The following is a 25,201-nucleotide window of genomic DNA, read 5'->3' as shown; positions in this document are numbered from 1 at the left end:
CTTCATTAAACCGGTTTGGTGGGGTGTGGTTCAATTTGCATCGTTCATACAATAGCCTGCTTAGGCAACATAGGATTAGTAATACTGATGAGGTGATACCGGTCGAAGTCGCGCAATCAGGCCAGTCGTTAGTCAGAACAATAGGAACTATCGTGTTCTACCGGAAACAAATTCCTTGTGTGTTCTACATACTTGGCAATAAAGATGATTCTGATTCTGATTCTGATTCTGATTCTGATTCTGATCAGTGGGGCTGCAGGGAAGAAGGAAAAATGCATTATTCCCTCGAAAAAAATATGCTTATAAACATTGGTAGTGATGGCATGTCTATTAAAATTATGAGAGATTTTTGGGATACGTGTTGTTTGAGTAATGCATATGAATTAATCTCGTAAATCAAGCTACAAATGTGCTGACTGGTTAGGTGTGTGTGTGCAGGTACATCCAAGGAGCAGCCTCCCCCAAAGACATGCTCATCTTGGTGGACGCGTGAGTTTCGCTGGCGTCAATGATACGTCCCCAAATGATTTCCTCTGATCATATTTAATTTCTCGACTTCTATGTGTCCCTCGAGTTCCGTTCGGGTCTTCTAAAGGTCTTAACTGACAAACACAAGTGCAGCAGACTGATGTTTTCGGTTTTTGCAGGAGTGGCAGCGTTTCCGGCCTGACGCTCAAACTGATCCGGACATCCGTCAGCGAGATGCTAGAGACGCTGTCGGATGATGATTACGTCAATGTGGTTTATGTGAGTGCAGATATTCTACCAATTTGGTATTCATGAAGATATTTTGTATACTGTACATTTTACAATATTTTTGAACCAGATAGGCTGTTTTGAATGACGAAAGGTGTATTTTAGCAGACAAAATTGCATTTTGAAAACACTTTCCCCTCTGTTCCTGAAATTACCTTTAAATGGCAAAGCTACGCACAAAAATAATGATTCTAAATTTGTAGTGACAAGAAAGATCTGTTTTTTAAATGTATTTATGTATTTTTTATCATTTGTAATTTTTCAGCGAAACGCATCGTTTTAGGGGTCACTTGAAACTAAGCTTTTAAGACATTGATATTTTTCATGGGTCTTGTTGGGTTTTTAATCGTAATTTATTATTTGACCCTCAGTAGTAATAGTGTGTTATTTAAAGCATGCAATAAAATGGCACATGGCTTATTGTTTTCAGCAAAGATGCATTGCGACTGTAATTATAATCAATTTACTTTCAGTAGTTCATTTCGGTAGAATGACTAATTTTAAGAGGAACACCTTTATTATATGTAATACTTTTAGAATAATTTTGGGGAGACAGACCTTTTCTTAAGAGTACTATAGGGTTACAGACACATGCAAAGACATCTCACATGTACTCTACAATTTGTTTGTCACACACGCACACACACACACGCATGCTCACACAATACCGCACTGTGGTTCCCAAAGATTGATGACATGTAATGAAGTATGGATTTCTGCCACGTTTGGTGCACGGTCATGCATGCACGGTCATGAAATGCCTGATGCTCCATTTGGTGCATTGGATGAAACTTTGTTCTCTCTTGGCTTCCCCTTTGTTTTATATATCAGCATGCACAAAATAATTGTGACATCTCGCCAAGTTTCCCTGCCACCCTTGCGTTGTGCTTAAATAATTAAACTTCAACATAGAATAGTTCATTCATCATCTCTATTACTAGTTTCCACTTATTCCTTTACGCCAACGACTGAGGCACATATGCACCTTTTTCCCGTGCAACTTTCCCTTTTTAATTTTTTTTCAGAATTTTCTCCCGTCACTTCTTCTTCTTCTTGACCAATCACTCCAAAGACTCGCCACACTTTCATTTCTCGAAACCTTCCAGACTTGTGATTAAGCTTCCAAAAAGCCATTTGTGCGAGTGGTGTGTCCATCGTAGAAGGCTGCCGACTGTGAGGTGATTATTTTGCAACAGTCTGCAGATTTTGAACTTTGTTTTTCTGAAAACAATGTGCGCTTCTTCGTGGACGTCGATTATGGGAAGGTATTTAGCGGCCTGTCATCCTTTTTGTTTTTAAGAATGGGACGGATACAATAAAACAGAGAAGAGATATGTGTGCTTCAAAAACGGTGACAGGTTCATCGTTTTAAGATACAGGTATTGGCTTTAGGCGTGTATATCAAGCACAAGGAGTGGTCAACCTTTGGCCAAAACTTGGAGTGAGTAATGGGTTAGGTAAGCAAAGCTGTCCAGGAGTTTCGGTGATTCAAAATTTAAATTCAATTCAGTTGAAACTAATAATCCACACAAGGTCTGAGCATTATGACCAAGGGGTGACACAGCACAACACGGCAGAGGACAAAGAAATAGTGTGGTAGCACTGTGGTGTTAAACAGTTCAATATTTTTTAATGGGATTTTTTTTATCCCGTTTCAATGCACATTCTTGTTTTTCTTCTTTTATGAATGCAAAGTTGTGGGGTGAGATTTTTTTTAATCAATCTGAAATTTTCATTAATTCATTTAACTGTCGTATTTTATTTGCTATTGTTCTTTACTGATTGGTCGAGTGAGTAGTTGAATGGATAGGCAATCACCATCCTCATAATTCCCTAAACCCCGCCCCACTTGAAACATCAATTAGAAAAGTGCAAATAAACTGCGGTCACACTCATCAGAAGTCATTATTTTTGTGTCAGCGTCACATTCGCAGTATGTCGGTCTTTTTATCGTTGGAACTGCGCAACCTCGAACACGCGTGCATGACACCTGCAGGTGTTGGGGCTTGACATGCCATTAATCTCTGATGTTAGCAATGAATCCTTCCTCATTAACAGCAGCCAAGGGACTAAGTTGGCATTTGGTCAAGGAAGACACGCTCATACAATCACTCGACCCCCCCCCCCCCTCGTACACACACACTCACACATGCACACACACGCACACACACGCACACGCACACACACACACACGCACACGCACACACACACACACACACACGCAGGGACACACTCCCTGGATAACAGTTGTAAATCAGAAGAATGCCTATTGGGTACTTCCTCTTTTTGTGGTCATCTTTTTCCTTTCATATTTTTTTACTTTGACCTCCTTTTTAACACTTCAGGGACAATGGTTACAAAATTGTTTGTCATGTCATCAGGTTACAGGTTGCATGACTGCCTCCATAGCTTCTACTGCTCACAAGTGACAGTGATGTGAAAGTTTCTTTGAGAAATTGATTTAATTATCAAAACATTGTAATTGAGATAAAAAGAGTGGGAAAGTAGAAATCAACAAGACACGTTTGGTTACAGAACTTCATTTGCAAAGGGCCAAAACATCACTAAATGAGACCATTTTAGTTATAAACATTAACACGGTTGTTGTCAAGGTGTGATCTGCAAGCACAGTCAACTGAGACCCAAAATATCATTGAATTACACCGGTGTAAAACCCTTCTTCCTATCAAGGTTAAATCATTATTTTACTAATTTAACTTTTAAATCCAATACATTGGCATGTCGTCTTTTCAAACAAGTTATTTTAAATTTCACATTTGCGATGCGACTGATGTCCTGTCTGACAATTGCTTTCATATGAAATAGGATACACACCACCTCACGCTGCAACCCTGACTGCATAATCACCATCTGTGTAAACATGACATATCTCATGACATGATCTCATTTATACACTGTGCAGAATTATTAGGCAAGTTGTATTTTTGAGGAGTAATTTTATTATTGAATAACTACTATATTCTTAATCAACCTAAAAGACTCATAAATATCAAAGATTAATATTTTTGGAAGTTGGAGTGGATCTTTTTTTTGTTTTGGCTATCTTAGGATGATATCTATGTGTGTATGTAACTATTGTTGTATCGAATTATGAGGCAAATGAATACCCGAATATATAACCAACCATCTCACATTTTTTGATCAGACAAACCATTATAACAACTCAAAATGTACAAATAAGTATTTCTGACATTCAAAAATAACAAAAACAAATTAGTGACCAATATCGCCACCTTTTTTCACAAGGACACTCAAAGGCCTACTATCCATCGATTCTGTCAGCTTTGTGATCTATTCAGCATCATCATTGCATGCAGCAGCAACCACAGCCTCCCAGACACTGGCACTTTCTGCCCTTTTACAGATCCAGCCACGGTCCACATTTCATCAGTCCATACAATTTTCGAAAAATCTGTCTTGAGATATTTCTTGGCCCAGTCTTGGCATTTTATCTTGTGTATCTTGGTCGTTTTTCAGCCATCCTTACCTTGGCCATGTCCCTGGGTATTGCATATCTTGTACTTTTTGACACACCAGTAGCGTTAACGCAATGAAATATGCCACAACTCGTGGCAAATGGCATCTTGGCAGTTTCACGCTTGGTTTTCCTCAATTGTTGGGAAGTTACTTTGCAGCATCTTTTTCCAACGCGTTTCTTGCAACCCTGTTGGCTGTTTGCCACAAAACGTTTGATTGTGTTGTGTGGCCCTGCCTCAAAGGTTTGGCAATTTCAAGGCTGCTGCTTCACTCTGGAAGCTATCTAACAAATTTAGACTTTAGAGTCCGTCAAAAAAGGAAGTTGTCTAATATTTATCCACACCTGATATAAGGTGTTCATGTCATTAGACCACACCACTTATGATTATATGTATTTTGTTACTTTCATTCCTTTCATCACTTTGCTGCTGTGAAATGTAAATTTCTCCACTGTGAGACTAATAAAGGCATATCCAATCCAATCCAAATCCAATCCAATAAATGCACATCATCTGATATACCTAATTGTTAGTAGACTTTCAAGACTCCCTCACCCCCCCCTCCAAATTCTCATCTCCCTCCTCACACACCCTTTCTCACTAATTTTAATAGATTATCTGACATGTCTCATTATGCACACCTCTGTTGTGTTTCCAAATTTAGATTTGCTTGCTGTCTTCTTGATTTGGTGTGTGTTGTGTGTGTGTGTGTGTGTGTGTGTTTGTGTGTGTGCAAAAATCTGTGTGCGGGTGTGTGCATGTGTTTTTGCGTGTGTGTGTGTGCATGTGTTTGTGTGTGTGCAAAAATCTGTGTGCGGGTGTGTGCATGTGTTTTTGCGTGTGTGCGTGTGTGTGTGTGTGCGTGCGTGTGCCTGTGTGTGTGTGTGTGTGTGTGTGTGTGTGTGTGTGTGTGTGTGTGTTTGCAGCCATTGTGACCATGCCCTTTCTGTTAAATAAAGACGTGTTTGTCTCTTATTGTTAAAGGAAACACCGCTTCAGTGTCTGTCGGACATTGGACACACGCCTACACTCACCCACACACACACCCACACACACACACACACACACACACACACACACACACACACACACACACACACACACACACACACACACACACACACACACACACACACACAAACATACACACACATACGTACATGCATATGGGTCAGCTTCTTGATCAATGTTTGCGGATTAGCACAAAACCCTGATAAGTTGAGAGGAGGTATGACAATTTGAACACAATGGATGCTCTTTTTCACATTATCACTGCATGGTATATTTGAAGTTTTCGGAATACAATAATGTTGAAGAAGGTTCACAAGGTATATGGGTTCAGGGAATATTATTATTCGGATTATTATTAGTTGTAGTATTAGCGGTATACAGTTGTGTGTGTGTTTGCAAACATTTACAGTGTAGAGAATATGCCAGGCACATATGTATGCATGTTTATGTATGGATATACTTTACGTCATGCCTTCTTCTTCAAAATTCAACCCACCTCCATCATTGCTTGTCTCTTTTTTGACATTCTCTGGACTAAGTTTAACATGACAAACACTGACAAAAAGCTGCTTTTATTGATCGCATTTCCAATAATTTGCCATATTGTTGGTGCCGGATTAGTGGGACACACAGTGACCACATCGAAGAGAGATCCATTGTTCCAATATGACGGATATAGTTAATGATGTATATTTATGTTTTTAATGCTTTTTACTTTCCATTCTTAAAAAAAATCAACCCAAAGCTACTCAAGCCTGGCCATTTAAACATAGTTGACATCAAATGTCGTCTGGGGTGATCCTTGTTGAGCATTCCCACTGAAGTCATATCATGTGTAGTTAAAACCAATATTCAATGAGGGATACTTTAACAATTGAAATATTGGGACACAGATACTAGTTGTAAGCAGAAAACTGAATTGTTTTAAATGTGCATGTTATAGTCATTGTTTTACAGTAACACTCTTGAATTACACTGAAAAATATACCACATTTGCCAACTCCCATGCTCACGCTGAGGGACTCTACTTACGAATGAGTCGTGTCAAGGACTTTGAGCTGTGTGCATGGAAATGAGGCTTCCTCATTATTTTATTCCCCACAAAACAAAACAAAAAATCCATGGTGTTACTGCATCAATATGAAGCAATTAGTCGGGCTTGATGAATCTGTTTTTCCATTGGTTCTTAACAACCAAGGCCAGGTGAGAGTAAGGCATGTTTGTGCGTGTTAGTGTGTGTGTGTGTGTGTGTGCGTGTTCTCGTTTGCGCTCCCCGGTGGGGACATCAACCTGACTGCACGCAGCCTGGTGGGGACTCATGTACCCGTGGGGACCTAAAATGAGGTCTCCACTGGCAAATTACTCTGAGAGACCATGTTTTAAAGACGTTTCATGACATTTCCTAAAGTGTCCCCACAGGGGCATTCCAGACCAAAAAACTGTGAGTGTATGCGACCCTAATGTGGCAGACTGGTGTACGCCAAGGATGTATCCTCGTACCAGTCCTGTTCAACATCTTCCTCCTGTGTGTGACACTGTTGCGAGAGGATCGAGAAGAACAGTGGGGTTACCATAGATTTCCGGCTTGATGGAATTCTATTCAACATCAGGAGGCTCCAGGCAGTCACGAAAGTAAGATCAGAGCAAGTCATCGAACTCCAATATGCAGATGACTGTGCAGTTGTGGCCCACACACCAGAAGCACTACAAGCTAGTCTCTCAGCTGCTGCAGATGCCCATGGTAGACTGGGCCTCTCTGTCAATGTGGAAAAGACTGAGGTAATCTGTCAGTGGGCATCCATTCCTCCAGTTCATCCACCAACATGCACCATCTCTATTAAGCCACTAGCAATAGTGGACTCTTTCAAATACCTGGGCATCTTTCTCTCTGACGACTGCAGCATCGACACAGAGATACAAAGCCGGATCAAACATCTTTTGGCAGACTTAGGAGGAGAGTCTTTCAAAACAAAGATCTCAAACTCCACACCAAGACTGCAGTTTATCGGACTGTTGTTGTGTCAACCCTCCTCTACAGCTGCGAAGCATGGACGATGTACAGTCTCCACCTCAGGATGATTGAGGATGCATACATCAAGTGCCTACAATGCATCCTTGGGCTATCCTAGAGAGACAGAGTCCCCACACTGAAATACTCTGCAAAACCAACTGCACCAGTGTGGAAGCTACAGTCACCCAGCACCAACTTCGCTGGCTAGGCGATGTGATCAGGATGCCAGAAGAGCACTTTCCACGTAAGGTGCTTTATGGCCAGCTCCATCTTGGCCGTCGCCTGGCAGGAGGCCCCAAAAATACGCTATAAAGACCAGGTGAACACTGCCAGGAAAAAATGTGGCCTGAACCAAACCGACCCAGCTGGAGGACATTGCAGCTCAACGCTCCATCTGCCGGCAGCTCCTCCAACAAGGCATAAGGAGACATCATTCCAGTGCCATACCCACAACCCCAGTCAATGCCTTCACCTGCTCTGCCTGTGGCAAGCAGTGTGGATCGCGGAATAGGTTATACAGTCACATGAAATGGTCCCACAAGAAGAAGTAGAGCTCGACTGTCATCATCGGACACGATGGACAACCTTAAGCAAGTAAGACATTGTAGCAGTAGAGGAATGAGCATGCCCGCCAGAACATATTTCTATGTGAAAATACAGTAAAGTTTCGTTATATCGATATTCAAGGGAGTCCGAAAAAATATCGATATAACCGGGACTATCGATATATCCGACCCTGTTTGCATGTAATTTTCTCCGTGCGTGCATAGAAATAGTATCGATATAACCGGGACTATCGATATATCCGATATCGATATAACGAGACTTTACTGTATGTATAAGTCACACGAGGCCTACAATTGGTGCGTTGCATGTCGCATTCGATGTCACGGCCTTATGCCAACAACGTGGCACACTAGCATCGAGAGCGTCCATATTTCGTTCATATAATGATGGAACTACGGTGACATAGATTGGTCTCATAAATCGTATTTTCGAGTCTGTTGTCACCACCTTCACCATGGTTCATGGCCCAGTGCAACCAGCATTACTCGATGATTTTTATAAAATCGAATTACATTGATACATACAGCTAATACTGCAGCCCCAATTCTATTGTGAACGCAAAAACACATGTGCAGCGATGCATTTGGGTTGCCCCATTTACGCATTTTGACAGCCGCTGGCGCGCGTCTATCACGATTGGCCCATATTGCTACGTGATCTGCGCCTCATAAGACATACTTCTTTTAAAATAGCGAAAGAAACACATTTAGTTAAACAGCAATTGAATTGTTTGTTTTGCTTGAAAGGTTTTAACTTTTGACGTGATTCGCTGGAAACTGCTGAGATAATATAATCGAATAATCATTTACCTATGATACATTGCAGTATTTACATCGAACGACATCGACATAAATGGTTGCATTATGGCGCGAGAGAACAGGAGTAAAACACTAAAAGATATTGAACACACACATATTTTCAGAAGAAGCAACGGAGTGACAATTCGTTTCAGCAAACATTATTTCAGAGCTGTTGCAGCACATTGGAAATCTTCCAAGCAAAGAAATTTAAGTAGACATTAATGAGAAATATTGTGCTAAGTCTGTTCTCTTTGTCATCTCTGTACCGTAGCATATCAATCATTTATTGTGTAGTTGCTTAAGAAAATAGGAATAGTTTGTTTATTTTATCCATCCATCCATCCATCTTCTGCTGCTTATCCGGGGTCGGGTCGCGGGGGCAGCAGCTTCAGTAGGGAAGCCCTCTCCCTAGCCACTTCTTCTAGCTCGTCCTGGCGGATCCCGAGGCGTTCCCATGCCAGATGGGAGACATAGTCTCTCCAGCGTGTTCTGGGTCGTTCCCGGGGTCTCCTGCCGGTGGGGCATGCTCGGAACACCTCACCAGGGAGGCGTCCTGGGGGCATCCTTATCAGATGCCCGAGCCACCTCATTTCGCTCCTCTCGATGTGGAGGAGAAGCGGCTCGACTGTGCTTAATCTATTGCAAATTCCCCCATTGTGGGACTATTAAAGGCTTTCTGATTCCGATTCTATTAATCATAGATATAGGGAAAAACATATTTTTTGAAAACCTGGATTTAACATTTCTTGGTATGTTTTGAATAGCTATTAGAGTAGGTATATATATATATATATATATATATATATATATATATATATATATATATATATATATATATATATATATATATATATATATATATATATATACAATAAAGTCTCGTGATATCGATATCGGATATATCGATAGTCCCGGTTATATCGATACTATTTCTATGCACGCACGGAGAAAATTACATGCAAACAGGGTCGGATATATCGATAGTCCCGGTTATATCGATATTTTTTCGGACTGCCTTCAATATCGATATAATGAGACTTTACTGTATATATATATATATATATATATATATACTTACTGGTAGTTTAGGCCCTATATATATATATATATTTATATTTAGGCCCTATATATATATATATATATATATATATATATATATATATATATATATATAGGGCCTAAACTACCAGTAAGACTTTAGTTTGCTGACGAAGTTTCTTGGATAAGTAGCGAAACGTCCGACACCTTCAAAAAAGTACAGATGATGGCTGAAGAAACATTTTCATCGATGGACCACTCCTGTACGACTGAGAGCTTACGCAGACGTAATGTGAACCCTTACAAAATAAATCGATCCCACCAAAAATATCTGAATTTCATTCAGACCTGCACCGTGCACATAGCACTGAAGTACATATTCCTGATTTTGTATAACTCAATATATTTATTCTGTGTTTACTAGTAATAGGTAAAATTGATGGTAGGGTGGAGCTGGTGAAGATCTCTGAAGGTAAACTGTTATCTAGTGGCTTGTGAATGTGTTATCATTTGATGTATAAAAACTACAAAACTGTTACAAAATAGACCAATGATGACTTTGGACAGCACTGGCCTGTGTCTTAACTTTTGGGGGACTATTAATTTACTGTCCCATTTTATATAGGGAAGGAAGAAGTAAAAAAGTGGACAGAAGAAGAAATCCATGCCTTGGAGAAAACCTTGATGGACTCCATCAGGTCTCTCAAGGTTCCAGGCAAAGACGAATGCATGAACTGCATTAAGGCTTCACCAGAAGAATTGAAAGGGATAACTTGGAAGGGAGTTAAATATTTTGTGATAAATTAATGAAAATGTCCGCAAAACGCAGGTAAGGTTAGGTTCGAAATTAAGGAAAGGTTAGGTTTGGCAGCTGGAACAATGCATTGTTTTTATGTATGTTATATGTGTCATGTGCACTTGTTTCTGGCACATTTCAATACAACACAGACAATAGCTTTTATTTCAACATATTGAGTGTTGTTTTTTTCTTGAATATACAGTAAAGTCTCGTTATATCGATATTCAAGGGAGTCCGAAAAAATATCGATATAACCGGGACTATCGATATATCCGACCCTGTTTGCATGTAATTTTCTCCGTGCGTGCATAGAAATAGTATCGATATAACCGTGACTATCGATATATCCGATATCGATATAACGAGACTTTACTGTATGTCGTCTTAACTTCTCGACACACCAATTTTGTCCATCACTTTTATTTCAATCTTGAACGTTTTACACACAGTTGTTAATATGAAAGCAATTTGTATTTATTTTCTTACCACAATGTCTTGAATGTTTGAAATTTCAGGTTGATGTATTTCAATTATTAAAAAGATTGGAGGCTGCCATTGAAATTGGTACGTGAGCAGTGTTAATTTACTTGATTCTCTTCAATCTATTTTATAATTGTCATGTTATTTGTTATTTAGTTTTTTTTTTTCTTTTGACTTCAAGACGGCGCCGCGAGAGTGGCTGCCTTTCCAGCAGCTTCTGTATTTTGCTTTTCTACTTTCTTTCTTTCATAACTTTGCTGCTGTGAAATGTAAATTTCTCCACTGCGGGACTAATCAAGGCAAATCCTATCCAATAAATATGCAAGAAAAAGTATGTTTGTTCTCGCAACTTAGATTGAAAATTGAGAAAATTAAAATGGTTCAGGTCCGATCTGCACAGGGAGTTAGTCAATATGTAATTAAAAGACAAGAGATATTTTCCATAGATTAAACATACAAATCTAAAAACTACACAAAGAGCACACCAAGTGTTGGAACTCAGCACATTTATGAAACAAAAATTTGCTGGCAGCACCAATGGGATGTAATTCACAGATAAATAATAAAGAATAGCACATTGAAAAGTCCAATACTGGATGCAGTCAAACTTTTGGTTGTGACAGAACCTGGCAGACCTACATCTGGTGCTTGATTATTCTGTCGGATATCGTGTCTGAAAATGGGAGGGGGCTTGGACCCAGTTGTGCATGTGAACAAAATAATTCACAATTTATGTGTTAAAAATTTAGAATTGTCAAAAAATATACAATCATGGCTCCTGCAAAACACAATTGCTGACCTTACAGGCTCTAAATATTGACTGTTGAAAAAAAATAAGCGCCACCTGCTGGTAGTTTTGGTTTGACATGATTCGTTAAGTCCCCACGAGTTGCGAAAAACCTGGAAAATTTAAATCAAGAATTATGCCATTTTAAAGTGATTTCTGAGTGATCACAGGCTAAAAAAATGGGTCCTAAAATCAATTTTTTATGACTTTCATAAATGTTTTTTTCATGTTTGAAATTGGGTTGCCACGTGTCAAAACTTTTGCACTTTTGCACATCATGTCCCCACCATGTAGCAAAAATGTGTATGTGTGTGTGCGTGCGCATGCGTGTGTGTGTGTGTGTGTGTGTGTGTGTGTGTGTGTGTGTGTGTGTGTGTGTGTGTGTGTGTGTGTGTGTGTGTGTGTGTGTCTGTTGGTGCGTGCCACGCTATATTTCATTTAGGCATATGTTGCCTATGTGATAATGTATTCTAAATTGCGGCAAGGCAAATTCGCACAGAGGACTGTGTTTCACTCTACACCAGCGTGTCATTGGGGTCTGCACATTGTCATTTATTAAAACCTGGCTTTTTTTCCCAGTTCAACACCATGGTGAAGAAGACGGCATGCTTTGACCATCTGGTTCAAGCCAACGTGAGGAACAAGAAGTTGCTGAAGGATGCGGTGCAGAACATCACAGCCAAGGGCATCACCAACTATACCAAGGGATTTGAATTTGCATTTGAGCAGCTTGCTGCGGTAATGTTTGACCTACTTTCTATATTTTTATTTTGTTCATTTGGATTTTTGTTTTGTCTTTTTTTCCTTCAGGGATGGGATTAAAATAATCATTGCATTGTTATATTTTCCTGACTCAATTTATCAAAGTCATATAGCTTTTCTTACCTGTTTTTTTTCTGGGTTTAATCATGTGACATTCACTATCAGACTCGTGATTGGTCGTTACTCGAACCTAGACCAGTGCTTCTCAATTATTTTCTGTCATCTCCCCACCCACTTTAAAATAAGAACCCCCGTGACTATGAACAGTATAATTTGTTTATAAAATTGTTAAGTACGTCTCTGCACTTCATCACTTCATACTCATTATGTCATACTTTGTCCTGTGCGGAATGTGCGCATGCTCGCGCAAGCAAACCCCTAACACCGAATTCACTGCCGCTCAATGTAGTGGAGGTGCAATTGCATTTTATTCCAGGACAGTATAAAAAAAAAACATGTTCCCCTGAGACTCACTATTTGAGAAACACTGGCCTAGACCAACTATCACATAATTTAAAGTCAACATCAAGAGGCAAAGTGGCCATCCCTGAGATTGATTACAAACATGCTTGAGTGTATATTGTAGGAAATCTCTATTCATAGTTGATCAGACTTTATCCAATTTAATTTTATGTGAATGATAAATAAAATCACCACTAGTTACTGCTTTGTATATATGTGTGAAACACTTACTACTTGCTCACTCTTAATATTTTGTTCTTACAAATACAGTACAATCAATGTGTACTCTGATATATTTTATGTCTCAATACTTATTGTTTTGGTACTTGTTATAATTTTGTTTTCCCCAATTAAGGAATGTTTTTGATTCATTAATTACATTTAGTATAATTAGATCAACATCATTTACAAAAATATATTCATTTTCAAAAACTGATGAATGGGGGAATACATATTTTGGAGTACATCTTGCATGAAACATTTTTGTTTCCTTTTTAATGCATGTATTAATATGAACCTAATCAATTACATTTTCATATTTATACGTATTCATTTTTTGGATACATTCAATTCGTGGATGGATAATGCTGTTAGTTACTAAGGTGTGAACGTGGGCATGGGATGATGGCTAGAATATTATCCTGATATTTGCTGCCATCTGCTGGATACATTTTCTTCCTTTACATATCGTTCCAAATGGCATTGACTGTGTTCTATGAAATAACCCACCAAAAAAAATCAAAGTACAGTAGTTTCCTCTTCCTTGTGTGTGAACAGACAAATATAAGCAGAGCAAATTGTAATAAGATCATCATGCTGTTTACCGATGGGGGAGAAGAGCGAGCACGAGCCATACTGGAGAAATACAACGCTGACAAAAAAGTTGGTTTCATACAAAACAACACATAATTGCTTGTTGTCTTCAAGTGTTTATTGTTTAACTCGAGGGGTCATTTTACTGTTTAAAGTAAATTGAGACGGAGGCATGTTATGCTTAATACAGGATGCAATCCTGCATGTTATAGACTTTGTAGAGAGAGAAAAGTGCCATGATTGGGAAGCTTGAGTCAAAACAGACATCATAATGTTGTAGGTGAGGATCTTCACCTTCTCTGTGGGACAGCACAACTATGATAAAGGACCCATTCAGTGGATGGCCTGTTCCAACAAAGGTGAAGCATCGTCCACATTCACATTGTCCGCAATATGCCATCATACAATTCATCTCCTCGTTTTCGTAATCTATTTCAGGATATTTCTACGAGATTCCCTCCATTGGAGCCATTAGAATCAACACACAGGTGATTTTACTGAATGCTTGACATCGTATAATCATCCACATCCAGACATGACTGTGTTTTGTGGTCCGATTTAGGAATACCTGGATGTCTTGGGCAGGCCCATGGTTCTGGCAGACAAGCAGGCCAAACAAGTCCAGTGGACCAATGTGTACCTCGATGCACTGGTGTGACATTTCTGTGCTCTAAATTCTGATGACATTCACCAATGTATGCTCAATTAAAACAATGATGGCAGTGGTGGGAATCTTGAAAATGAGGTGACATTGTTCAATGTGAGTATGAAACAGTCCAGAGAACTATCTACAGGCAGTTCTGAAGCACCATTAGAATGTTCTTGATGATTTTATTAAGGTGATTTGCACGACTGCTTCCCCCACGGCCCACGCTCTCCACTGTGGGGCCAACCCAAGTATTGTTTTATTCAGCAGACGTAACTAGGGTATTGTTTAATTTTAAACATGATGGGTGGACAGGTACTATTTTTAAACGAGGCATTAAAAAGTAAAGTTAATATAATCCATGTTGTGTTTGTGCCTTACTCAGGAACTCGGTCTGGTCATTACCGGCACCCTTCCCGTCTTCAATAAGACCAAAACCAAAGACGACAGGAATGAGGAGGTACGGTGAAGTTGACATATGCTTACAGACTTAGCAGTTCTAACAGTACAATCCAGCTTATGTATTTTCCTTACTACCATTTCTCAGCATCAGAATCAGCTCATTCTCGGCGTCATGGGCATCGATGTGTCGCTGAATGACATCAAGAAGCTCACGCCACGTTTCACAGTCAGTCAAACTCAATTTTTGTAATTTTACTGCTTCTTTACCTGTCTTTGTGTTCATAAACCATGATGTGAGTTGACCTGTTGCTGCAGGCTTTATAACAGGGGTCTCAAACTGAATTGACCCGGGGGGCCGCGGGAGGCAAAGTCTGGGTGAGGCTGGGCCGCATCAGGCTTTTCCACAAGAAAAGGACAGATAAAACATTCCAATGTTGTCAAAATCTTGATTTTTAACACACACATCAAAATGAATTAAATGAATAAATGGAAAAATGAATACAAAATAAATTAACCAGCAATAAATAAATAAATAAAATGATTATAATATCATAAGGCAGATACAGACAACTGAAAAAAAACACATGCAGGAAAACTAATTATTGCGTTTTTTATTGCCATGCGTTTTGCTGTTTTATTTTTGCACACAGCTTTGACAAGATAATCCATGAATTGAAATTTAATATTTTTTTTGTGTTACTCCCTTTTTTGGTGGTGTTTAGATAGCCACTTCCCACCAGTGAGAATGCAACAAGGCTTGGCTGGGTTTAGTCTGCGTGAATGAATGAAAAAAAATATTTCTATCTTTCCGTTGTTTCTTCCATAAAACCACAAACAGTGTTCAAATGCAAATCTTCAACTGTAAACTAGATGGCACTGCCAGTCGTGTAGTTAAAGTCCAAGTAAGGTACAGTCTGATACCAACGATCTCAATCCCAAATCAAAGCGTAACATCTTAAATCTTTGGAAAGCAAGTCACAGTCCTACGAATGACTAAAGTCGGACATCAGTCAAGTCATTTGATTAGAGTCACCCTGTTCTGAGATTTATTGAATATAAGGGTGCCCTTTGCTGCGTTCCTTTCAACAGATCGGCCCAAACGGATACTACTTTGCCATTGATCCCAACGGCTATGTGTTATTGCATCCCAATCTCCAGCCAAAGGTAGGTGTCACAAGTTTACACTATGCTGTTACGGATTGCTTCAAATTGACATTTGACATTGTGTCTATAAATAATAATTCACAAAGCATTTTTTGCGGGGGTTCTACATTTCGATATACCAATGACATCTCAGTTAAAAAAAAGTTTTAGAGTTATGATCAAGTTTATCCATGCAAGAAGCCTTACAACCTCTTAGACATATATTGGTGATTTAGTTCATAAAGATATGGAATCAGCTGCATCGGTTCTTAGCTGAGAGATAACATGACATGTCAAGTAGCGTATTTTTTGGTGTATAAAAAGCCTTCATTTTCTTCAAAAGTTGAATGATACATTTCATTTGTAAGCGCCTTTCAAAACTCTCAAGGTCACTTTACAGTCACAGGATAAAGTTTTTTTGTCTGTGGGTGAACAGCAGCAGCCATTATAACCTGATGCTCCTGATACACCGTAAAATATGGTACTTTTTTAGACTTCCTATGAGCTTCATGTTTTTAGGGCACTTACAATATTGTCAATCCAACCAACAATGATTGTAAGATAGTTTACTAAACAATTTTTAATGGTTTTTGTAGAAAAGGATCCATAACAGGAAGTTAAGGCTTTATGACAAGTATGCTGTAACTTTTCATGAGGTGAGATCTCACTGAAAAGTAGCAATTCTGTTTAGTGCCATAGATGTAGACATATTGTAGATATATATTTTTAGCATACCATAGTTTACTCCCAAAGTGACATGCTGGCATAGTGTTTGTTATTAGACACATAGGGTAAAATGAAGTACCTCCTGTTTCAAACGTAACTGTGTGTCGTTGTAATACTCTAAATGTAATTCCCTCTTCCCTTTCTTTAAGTTGCTTTCATTTCTTTTTCGCAATGTTTGATGTTTTATTCTGTCTCATGGGTCATTGCTTAATCTCTTTTTTCTGCCTTTTTCTCATTTTCATGCTGAAATGCGGCATTTATTTATTTATTTATTTATTTATTTATTTATTTATTTATTTATGCATTCCCATAATCATCCCTTTCAATTATTGAAAAACGTAAGGAACTTGTGCAGTTTCAATGTTTCGTTAAATATTTTACACACTTCTTCACTGTTTACATTGAATGTGACGTTAGTGGATATTTTTTGGGGATATTTTTAAAACAGTAATGTTGCTTCATCAAAATGGCAGTGTTTCATCTATCTAGGCATTAAACTACCACCATTATTGTAGTCACATTTCATTTTGTACCAATATCCATACACAGAAAAAATACCAACAACTACATTTCATACACTGAAGAATCATGAAACACTGGACGTGATGTTTTTCTGTCCATTTGTGCCAATGGATGGTCCTCACATGAGATTAGCCTTGATGTTGAGAGTGCTGTGGGAGCTGTGCATCAGGGATGGGAAGGTTGTGAATTTGGGACACATCGTCAGTAGTGTGCCAAGGAATCATTGGGTGTTTCGCCCTTCCATCACGAGACACCGTCACCGATGGTGGCCAGTGACAGGTTGATCATGCCAGCGCTTGTGTCCCATGCCCAATCGGAACACACATTATGGAGGTCATGCTGCTCTATGCCTTAGAACAATATTCCATATCCATATGGCAAGATACCACCCCCTAAGAGAAAAGAAAAATGTTACTCTCTTGATTAAATGCACATTGCACATTGCAGTTCAAAGTGTCTAATTTAAGATGGACATACTTTACCGTATTCGATAGTCTATGTCAATGAACATTTCAGGTGACACATATCCGATATAGCAATCCAATTTTCACATTTATGTTATAGTCACTCACACTGAATAATATCCGATATGTAATTGGACATTTATGACAAATTTGGAAGAGGTGGGTGGTACGGTTGTTGATTGCTGACCACACCTGCGAGCCTTGTGACAATAAACAGGTGGAGGAATATATTTGGGTAGGGGTCGATTCTTATCTGAAGATCTGATTCTTTGTAACCCCCTCACCAAATATTTGCTGCTATGACAAATAGACATAATAGAGCTTTGAAAGATTGACTCAAGGAAGTCACTTATATTCATATGATTCAGTTGCACAATGAAAATGCTACAAACTAAATTATATATATATATATATATATATATATATATATATATATATATATATATATATATATATATATATATATATATATATATATATATATATATATATATATATATATATATATATATATATATATATTTAATGTTCCTTGTAGAATCCAAAATTCCAGGAGCCGGTTACTCTCGACTTCCTGGATGCCGAGCTGGAGAATGACATTAAAGTGGAGGTATTCTCAGCAGCATCAATGGTGTTGCATGAACAGTGATGAGTCTTAATGTAGTCAGAAATAAACTGTAGTGGTGCACGTCTTCACCATGCAGATCAGGAGAATGATGATCAATGGCAAGATTGGCGCTCAGACCATTCAGACCCTGGTGAAAACTCAGGATGAGGTCAGAGACTATGATTTTGTTTTCAATGACGACTAAAGAGTTTTCAATCATTTGCGTCTAAATTAGTATTTTATATTCATATCATGTTCTAGAAATACATTGATAGAGGAGTAAGAACATACACTTGGGCACCAGTCAATGGAACCGATTATAGGTGAGTTATCTGAGCTTTCTAGAAGATCTTATGTGGTGTTAAGTGTACTACATTTAAGCATATACATTGATAACTAATCACAGAGCGGTCACCTAATCATGAAGGGTCTGATTTAACGTCTGACCTTGATTTAGTATGTCAGGCTGACATTACTGAGGATAACTAGTTGATTTGTTCACAAATGCACAATGCATAAACCATTTGTTTCATGAAAAACATTTTGTAATCCAAATTGTCTTGATTCATGCATTATACTTATACTATAACAAAAGGGAATTAATTTGATTATTATTATCTATGATCTCCCACATCAACCACATCAAGACCCACATGTGTCTTTGAAATGAAACAACAAATGATCATGTGTGTTTCTCGCGCAGCCTGGCTTTGGTTCTGCCGAAATACAGCGAACACTTTATTCAAGCCAAACTGGGCGATGACATCAAGCAAGCCATGTGTGAGTGCAACACCATCCGTGATCGTATGAACTGCACTTGCATTTGCTTTCATTGGCCCTTGTAGAGAAACTCCTTGACAAATTCACATTGGGTCACCACTGTTGTTTCCAAGCTGGAACTGCAGGCTGCTCCTTGTGTACCACATTCCCGACATATTTTTTCGTTTGTAGTGTAACCTGTTGGTCAGCGGCCATGCACTCCCACAGACAGGCGGACATATGAACCCCTTGTCAGGGACCCAGCCTGAGGTTCTTTTGATCCTCTCCAAACTTTTTTTCCCTTCCCCCTTTTCTTTTGTTCCAATCTGCTTTTTGGCCTTTTACTTTGCGCACAACTTTTCCACTTACCATAACCAGTTAGGAAAATGTATGAAGCATCAAAAGGATGAAATGTAACCACGACATATTTTACAACAGTATTTCTCAAATAGGCATCCACAAAACTTATATTGGTCCCTGTAAAAAAAAAAAAAAAAAAATCTGGTGGCATTTTGGAAACCGAAGTGAGGTGAAGAGCAGAATTTAGAGTCAAAGTAGTACTTATTCAGTCCTTATTCCCTGCATAGAGCAATGATTTATTTTACCCACGTACCCTTTGCCTCGTAGCATATTACCAAGGGTGTCTCCCATAAAAGATCATTTGATGCATACAGAATCTCAATACATTGAGTGTTATTTCAAGGACATTATATTTTCAAGTTCAATGATCCAATTTAGTTCGGTAGAATTAGCACTTAAAGGGCAACCGACGTCACTTTTTTGTTTTTGAACTGACATCAGAAAAACGTTTTATAGCATATAAAATACCCAAAACATGCAGTATGATATTTTTATTCAAATGCAAAACACCAATAAAAATGACTTAAAGTGTCCAAAATCTGCAAAAAATTGAGCTTTGAATTGGGCATTTTCAGAAAGTCCCGCCCCCAGTTCATGACGTCACGCCAAGATGTCTTGCATTGCTGAATCAAAACAATGGCTTCAGATTCGAATAATATGCTTTCTTGTTACACATCCTTTTATGAATATGATTCAAATAGTTCTGAAGAGGAAAGCATACATGTTTGCAATCGATTAAATAATTTATTCTGTGTCATTTTGAGGCAAACAGGCGGGGGGGAATGTCTCACCCAAAAAGAAGCAAGAAAATGGCCGCCGAGCTGTGAGGAATGAATCAGCCCGTTTCCAAAGGCTGATAAATTCGTTCCATGGAGCTTGGACTCCCTCTGCTGGCGGCTTTTGGATGTAACACACGGTTTTCAAAAAAAAAAACAGTACAGTAAAATACACTGACGCGGTGGAAAGACGCTACAATGTGTCTTTTTTCGGTCAGGCGGCGGTCCTTTTCTGACGTCACGTGAGGACTCGTCACCAACTCAAAAACAAGACTTCCTGAATGTTCAGCGCAAGTTTTAAAACGTAAAATATAGCTATATGCGGTGGAATCTTATTAAAATACGCCAAGTAGAAGTCATTTGAAGCCATTTTACAAATTATGGACGCAGCTTGTCCGGAGACGTCGGTTGTCCTTTAATTTGATTTGGGTATGGCTGAAGTCGGAAGATTCTGATGCATTTTTTTGCTCAGAGTTGACCATCTTTTTATCATTTTATTGAATTAACTTTTCAGAATTCTAAATGTGCTATTCCCTGCAAGTAAATTTCGGAAAGATGAATGAATGCATCTGTTACTTTTTCTCATGGTTATCAACATGTTATAACATGTAATACCAAGGTCCCTAAGGCCCAAACTATTAAAATTCATTTAATTCGAAGAAACAAGCAATCATCAGGAAGAGCAAACCGATTCATATAGATTCCTAAATTTTTGATTATTTATTAACCAGTTAAAGTTACATTTCGATTGATTGGTTCGCGTACCAATTAAAATTGGTTTTCGTTAGACCCCAAGTATGTCACAGACACACACACACACACACGCACACACACGCACACACACACACACACACACACACACACACACACACACACACACACACACACACACACACACATACACACACACACCTGTTGGATTTCTGAATTATTTCTGTATGATTTTCGACTAAATTCTTTGGTAATTCTCTGGTGTGCCTTCTCTGCTGGACATTTATAGCATCATCTTGGGGCAAGTACTCCCTTTTCTATCATTTCTATGTTTTTCTAATATTATGTTCCTTACACGTCTTGCATGCTTTTGTCCTCCATGCATTTTTGGATTATTACATTTTGGGCTCTGATGATGATTACCTAAAACATCAGGATGCCAAAAAACAGCCTTAAAAGAAAAAAAAAACATATGTCCCGAGTGTATTTTCATCACTTTGCTGTGTCTCGACAAAGCCATTTGGCTAATGGCGCAGATATCCCAGTAGAGTGCTTTGCCCTTTGTGTCACTTGCTGTCATGAAGAGTCTGTCAACGTTTACGGGGCCGTGAAACAGCTCAAGTCCACTCAGGCATCGGTTCAAGTACAGTATGGAGCCATCTTCTATACCATATTTTCCGGTGTACAAGGCATAACCAAAAGCTGAAAAAGGTGTGTCACGACAACATCCATGACACTCTGATGAAGGCAAAACTAAATGCTAAAACGCCACTGTCTGTAATAAAATAATCTGTTGTAAATTACCAAACACCTTCATTTTCTTCAAAAGATGACCCTCTGCCTTATACGAAGATACGCCTTCTATGTGAACTAATATTGAGCCACAAGAGGTCTGGGAACTACTGTCAGCAGCTATTTCCCCCTGTAGAAGTAGTGCATAACCCCAGCATATACTGTAGCGCCTTAAAATGTGGTGTGCCTCATATTGTATTTAGAAAACTTTTTGATATTTATATATTATTTTTGGAAAACGTTTTTCATTCATTGGAGGTGTGCCTTATAGTTCTGTCCAACTTATATATGGAACAAATTTGAAAATACACCATTCATAGGCGGTGCGCCTTTTACTCTGGCGCGCCTTATACACCGGAAAATATGGTACATATTGTGTACTCTTTTTTTCCCGTTTCACACTAGAGAGCAGTCATATTAAGATTGCAAACATTTATATCTACAATGTTTTGTAAAGAGCAAACATTCAGCACAGTTCGTCTGTGTAAGTTCTCAGTCGTACAGGAGTGGTCCATCGATGAAAAGGTTTCTTCAGCCGTCATCTGTACTTTTTTGAAGGTGTTGGACGTTTCGCTTTTTATCCAAGAAACTTTGTCAGCAAACTAAAGTCTTACTGGTCGTATCGGCCCTAATTATATATCCCTAATGTCCAGACATGGCGGCGCTGGACACTGCTATGATAGGTCCCTACTCTCAGGTTGGGGGGAGCAGAGGACGACTCCCTGCGGCCCCAACGATTGTTTCTACATTCCTGACTAACGACTGGCCTGTTGCCCCCACTCCCTCCGGTATCACCCCATCAGCATTACTAATGTTGCCTAACCTGTGTTGCCTAAGCAGGCTATTGTATAAACGATCCTAATTGAACCTCACCCCACCAGACCGGTTTAATGAAGGATTTAGTTGTTTTATGAGAATCACTTCTTTTACACCCCTTTCAAACCATCTATGTTCTTTCACTAAGATTTTAACCTCATTGTCGTCAAAAGAATGGTTGCTAGCTTTTAGGTGCAAATGTACTAGGCCCACTAGTATTATCCCTGTGATGTTGATAAAGTCTTTTTTTTTGAGAATTTGTTGAGTCTCCCCAATGTACTGCTCTTTACAATTTTCATTCTTACAATGTATTGAATAAACTACATTACTTTGTTTTTCATTTGGCAGCCTATCTTTTGGATGCACACATTTTTGCCTTAACGTGTTTATCAGTTTGAAATAAGTAGGAATTTTGTGTTGCCAAATGACTCTTTGTAGTTTTTCAGAAACTCCTGCAATGTAAGGTACTGCTACTCCTTTCCTTTTTGTATCTTGAGAATTTTTGGTTTTATTCCCTATTCTTTATTTTTGACATTTGTTGAATGACCACTGAGGGTACCCACAGTTTGTCAGTGCTCTCCTGATATGTTTTGACTCCTTTAATCTGCCGTCAACGCTTGTTGGTATTAGTTTAGCCCTATGCTGGAGGGTTCTGATAACTCCTAGTTTGTGTTGTAAAGGGTGGTTAGAATCGAAAAGTAAATATTGGTCAGTGTGCGGTACTAGTAAGACTTTAGTTTGCTGAAGAAGCATCTTGGATAAGAAGCGAAACGTCCGACACCTTCAAAAAAGTGCAGATGACGGCTGAAGAAACCTTCTCATCGATAGTTGTCCTAACTGTAATTGAGTAGGTACAACCCATTCATGGGAAAGCTTCAATTGACCGGATATCTTTATGATTATAATAAGAACGGGAATAGGGAAGTCTTTATTTGCCACACAATTGAGACATTCCCAAACTATTCTTATTTTTAAAATGTTAATGAATCACCAAGGTGGCGTGTGTGAAGAGCTCAAGCTGGGATGTGACGTCAGCTAGCTCAGGGCACTGAATTGTCATACACCACTCTATCGATTAGCTTAACAAGGAGCCTTGGTCAATATTTGTATTTGATATTGTCTTCAAAAAAAGGGCCACGGTCAGCGATGGGCAGGCCAACTTGACCAGACAACATTGGATCGCATGCACTGTTTCTCTACAATGCCATTTTTTTTTACAAAGAAGCTATTCAAAAATCTGTTTTCCATCAATCTTTAAGTTTCACAACAGAGCCGGACCTCCGCGAACATCTCCCTTTTATAAGAAAAACTTGCCCCCTCCCAAGTAGTACATAAACATTCATTCCTCTTCCAGCGGCTGCTATATATGATAGAGTGCAGCCTGCCTATAAATCTGCATGTCGTCTTTTTTTCACGGACAAAGTTTCGTTCCACAGCAATTTTCCATGACAATGTTCAAAGTGGGTCATTCAGTGATGGCTTTTGCAGACAGTGCCACCATAAAGTCGAAGAAAACAATTTTGAACGATGCTGAATGATGCACGTCTTGTCATTTACGAGATCTGGAATGTTTGACCACAGCTCAGAAAGATTTGTTGTTTTTTTTTTTTGGGGGGGGGGCTAACAAGTTGTTTCGATGCATGATATAAATGTTCGTTTTTGAAAGAACATTTTCCAATTACTTTCTGACTTTTATTCTGATCTCCTCTTTTCTGTTAATGGAGGATTACAGGGTTAATAGGCAAGTATTTAATTCCTTCTGAGTTGCCACTCTTCACTTTTCTCTCTTTGTGTAGCATCTCATTTCTGTGTATATCATGTGCCCGTTTGTGTGACTGTGTGTGTGTGGGGAGGGGTGAGTTTGTGTGTGTGTGTCTTTGTGTGTGTGTGTGCGTGTAAATGTGCGTGTGTGTGTGTGTGTGTGTGTGTGTGTGTGTGCGTGCGTGCGTGTCTGTGTGTGTATGTTGTATTTGTCTTTGTCTGCATGTATGTGTGTCAGTGTTACTACTTCTATGTTTGTCTTGTACAGTATGCATGTTACTATTTCTATCAAGGAGCAAGAATATGACTGCATATAAAATGTTTTGTGGGATCCAACATGGCAGTCAAATTATATATATATTAAGACAATCACCTATGTCCAAGTGTCATGTCAATAGTGTGACCAAATTGCAGATGATGTAAATTAAGATGTGTGTGTACGTGTGCATGTGTGTGCGTTTGTGTGTTGTGGGTCTGTGTGTGTGTGCGTGTGTGTGTGGGCGTGTGTGGGTGTGTGTGTGTGTGTGTGTATGTGTGTGCGTGTGTGTGCGTGTGTGTGTGTGTGTGTGTGTGTGTGTGTGTGTGTGTGTGTGTGTGTGTGTGTGTGTGTGTGTGTGTGTGTGCGCATGTGTGTGTGTGTGTTCAAAAGTGATGGAAACCCTCCAGCTGAAGAATTTCGACAAGTTTGGTCACACCTTCATTGCTCCACGGTGAGTGGGCCAACCGTGCCCCCTGACCACTCCCTCCAACCGAACGTAGCGTTGCGCATGCTAGAGCAAACGTGGTGCAGAGAGTGAAACTGATGGTTGCTGTTTCTTCAGGGAGTACTGCAAAGAGCTGACGTTGTCGCTCAACAACACCCAGTTTCTCCTCGATTTCAACCAGTACATTGATAGGAACACTCCAGATGCATGTGAGTCATGCATCTCTCTC

At 39.1% G+C, this 25,201-nt stretch overlaps 1 protein-coding gene across 3 annotated transcripts in view; it reads left to right on the top strand.

Moving 5' to 3' along the window:
* cacna2d1 (calcium voltage-gated channel auxiliary subunit alpha2delta 1) overlaps positions 1-25,201 on the top strand; it is a 142,079-nt gene that overhangs the window by 90,658 nt on the left and 26,220 nt on the right. For 2 of the 3 annotated variants that reach the window (XM_088996843.1, XM_088996846.1), the window contains exons 9-24: positions 439-489; positions 648-747; positions 12,326-12,484; positions 13,748-13,852; positions 14,064-14,142; positions 14,222-14,271; positions 14,346-14,435; positions 14,815-14,889; positions 14,977-15,057; positions 15,921-15,995; positions 18,225-18,296; positions 18,391-18,462; positions 18,555-18,616; positions 18,997-19,073; positions 24,918-24,978; positions 25,090-25,181. In XM_088996843.1, the coding sequence (XP_088852969.1) occupies positions 439-489; positions 648-747; positions 12,326-12,484; positions 13,748-13,852; positions 14,064-14,142; positions 14,222-14,271; positions 14,346-14,435; positions 14,815-14,889; positions 14,977-15,057; positions 15,921-15,995; positions 18,225-18,296; positions 18,391-18,462; positions 18,555-18,616; positions 18,997-19,073; positions 24,918-24,978; positions 25,090-25,181 (1,301 nt within the window). Of the gene's footprint in view, positions 1-438; positions 490-647; positions 748-12,325; positions 12,485-13,747; positions 13,853-14,063; positions 14,143-14,221; positions 14,272-14,345; positions 14,436-14,814; positions 14,890-14,976; positions 15,058-15,920; positions 15,996-16,570; positions 16,631-18,224; positions 18,297-18,390; positions 18,463-18,554; positions 18,617-18,996; positions 19,074-24,917; positions 24,979-25,089; positions 25,182-25,201 lie in introns of all 3 variants that reach the window. The other variant, XM_088996844.1, reaches the window with a different exon arrangement.

Source organism: Hippocampus bargibanti, linkage group LG05, assembly GCF_051943395.1.
Source record: "Hippocampus bargibanti isolate YZ-2025 linkage group LG05, ASM5194339v1, whole genome shotgun sequence".
NCBI classification, from domain to species: Eukaryota; Metazoa; Chordata; class Actinopteri; order Syngnathiformes; family Syngnathidae; genus Hippocampus; species Hippocampus bargibanti.
The sequence above is the reverse complement of the archived record's forward strand: the minus strand, read 5'-3'. Positions and strand labels throughout refer to the sequence as shown.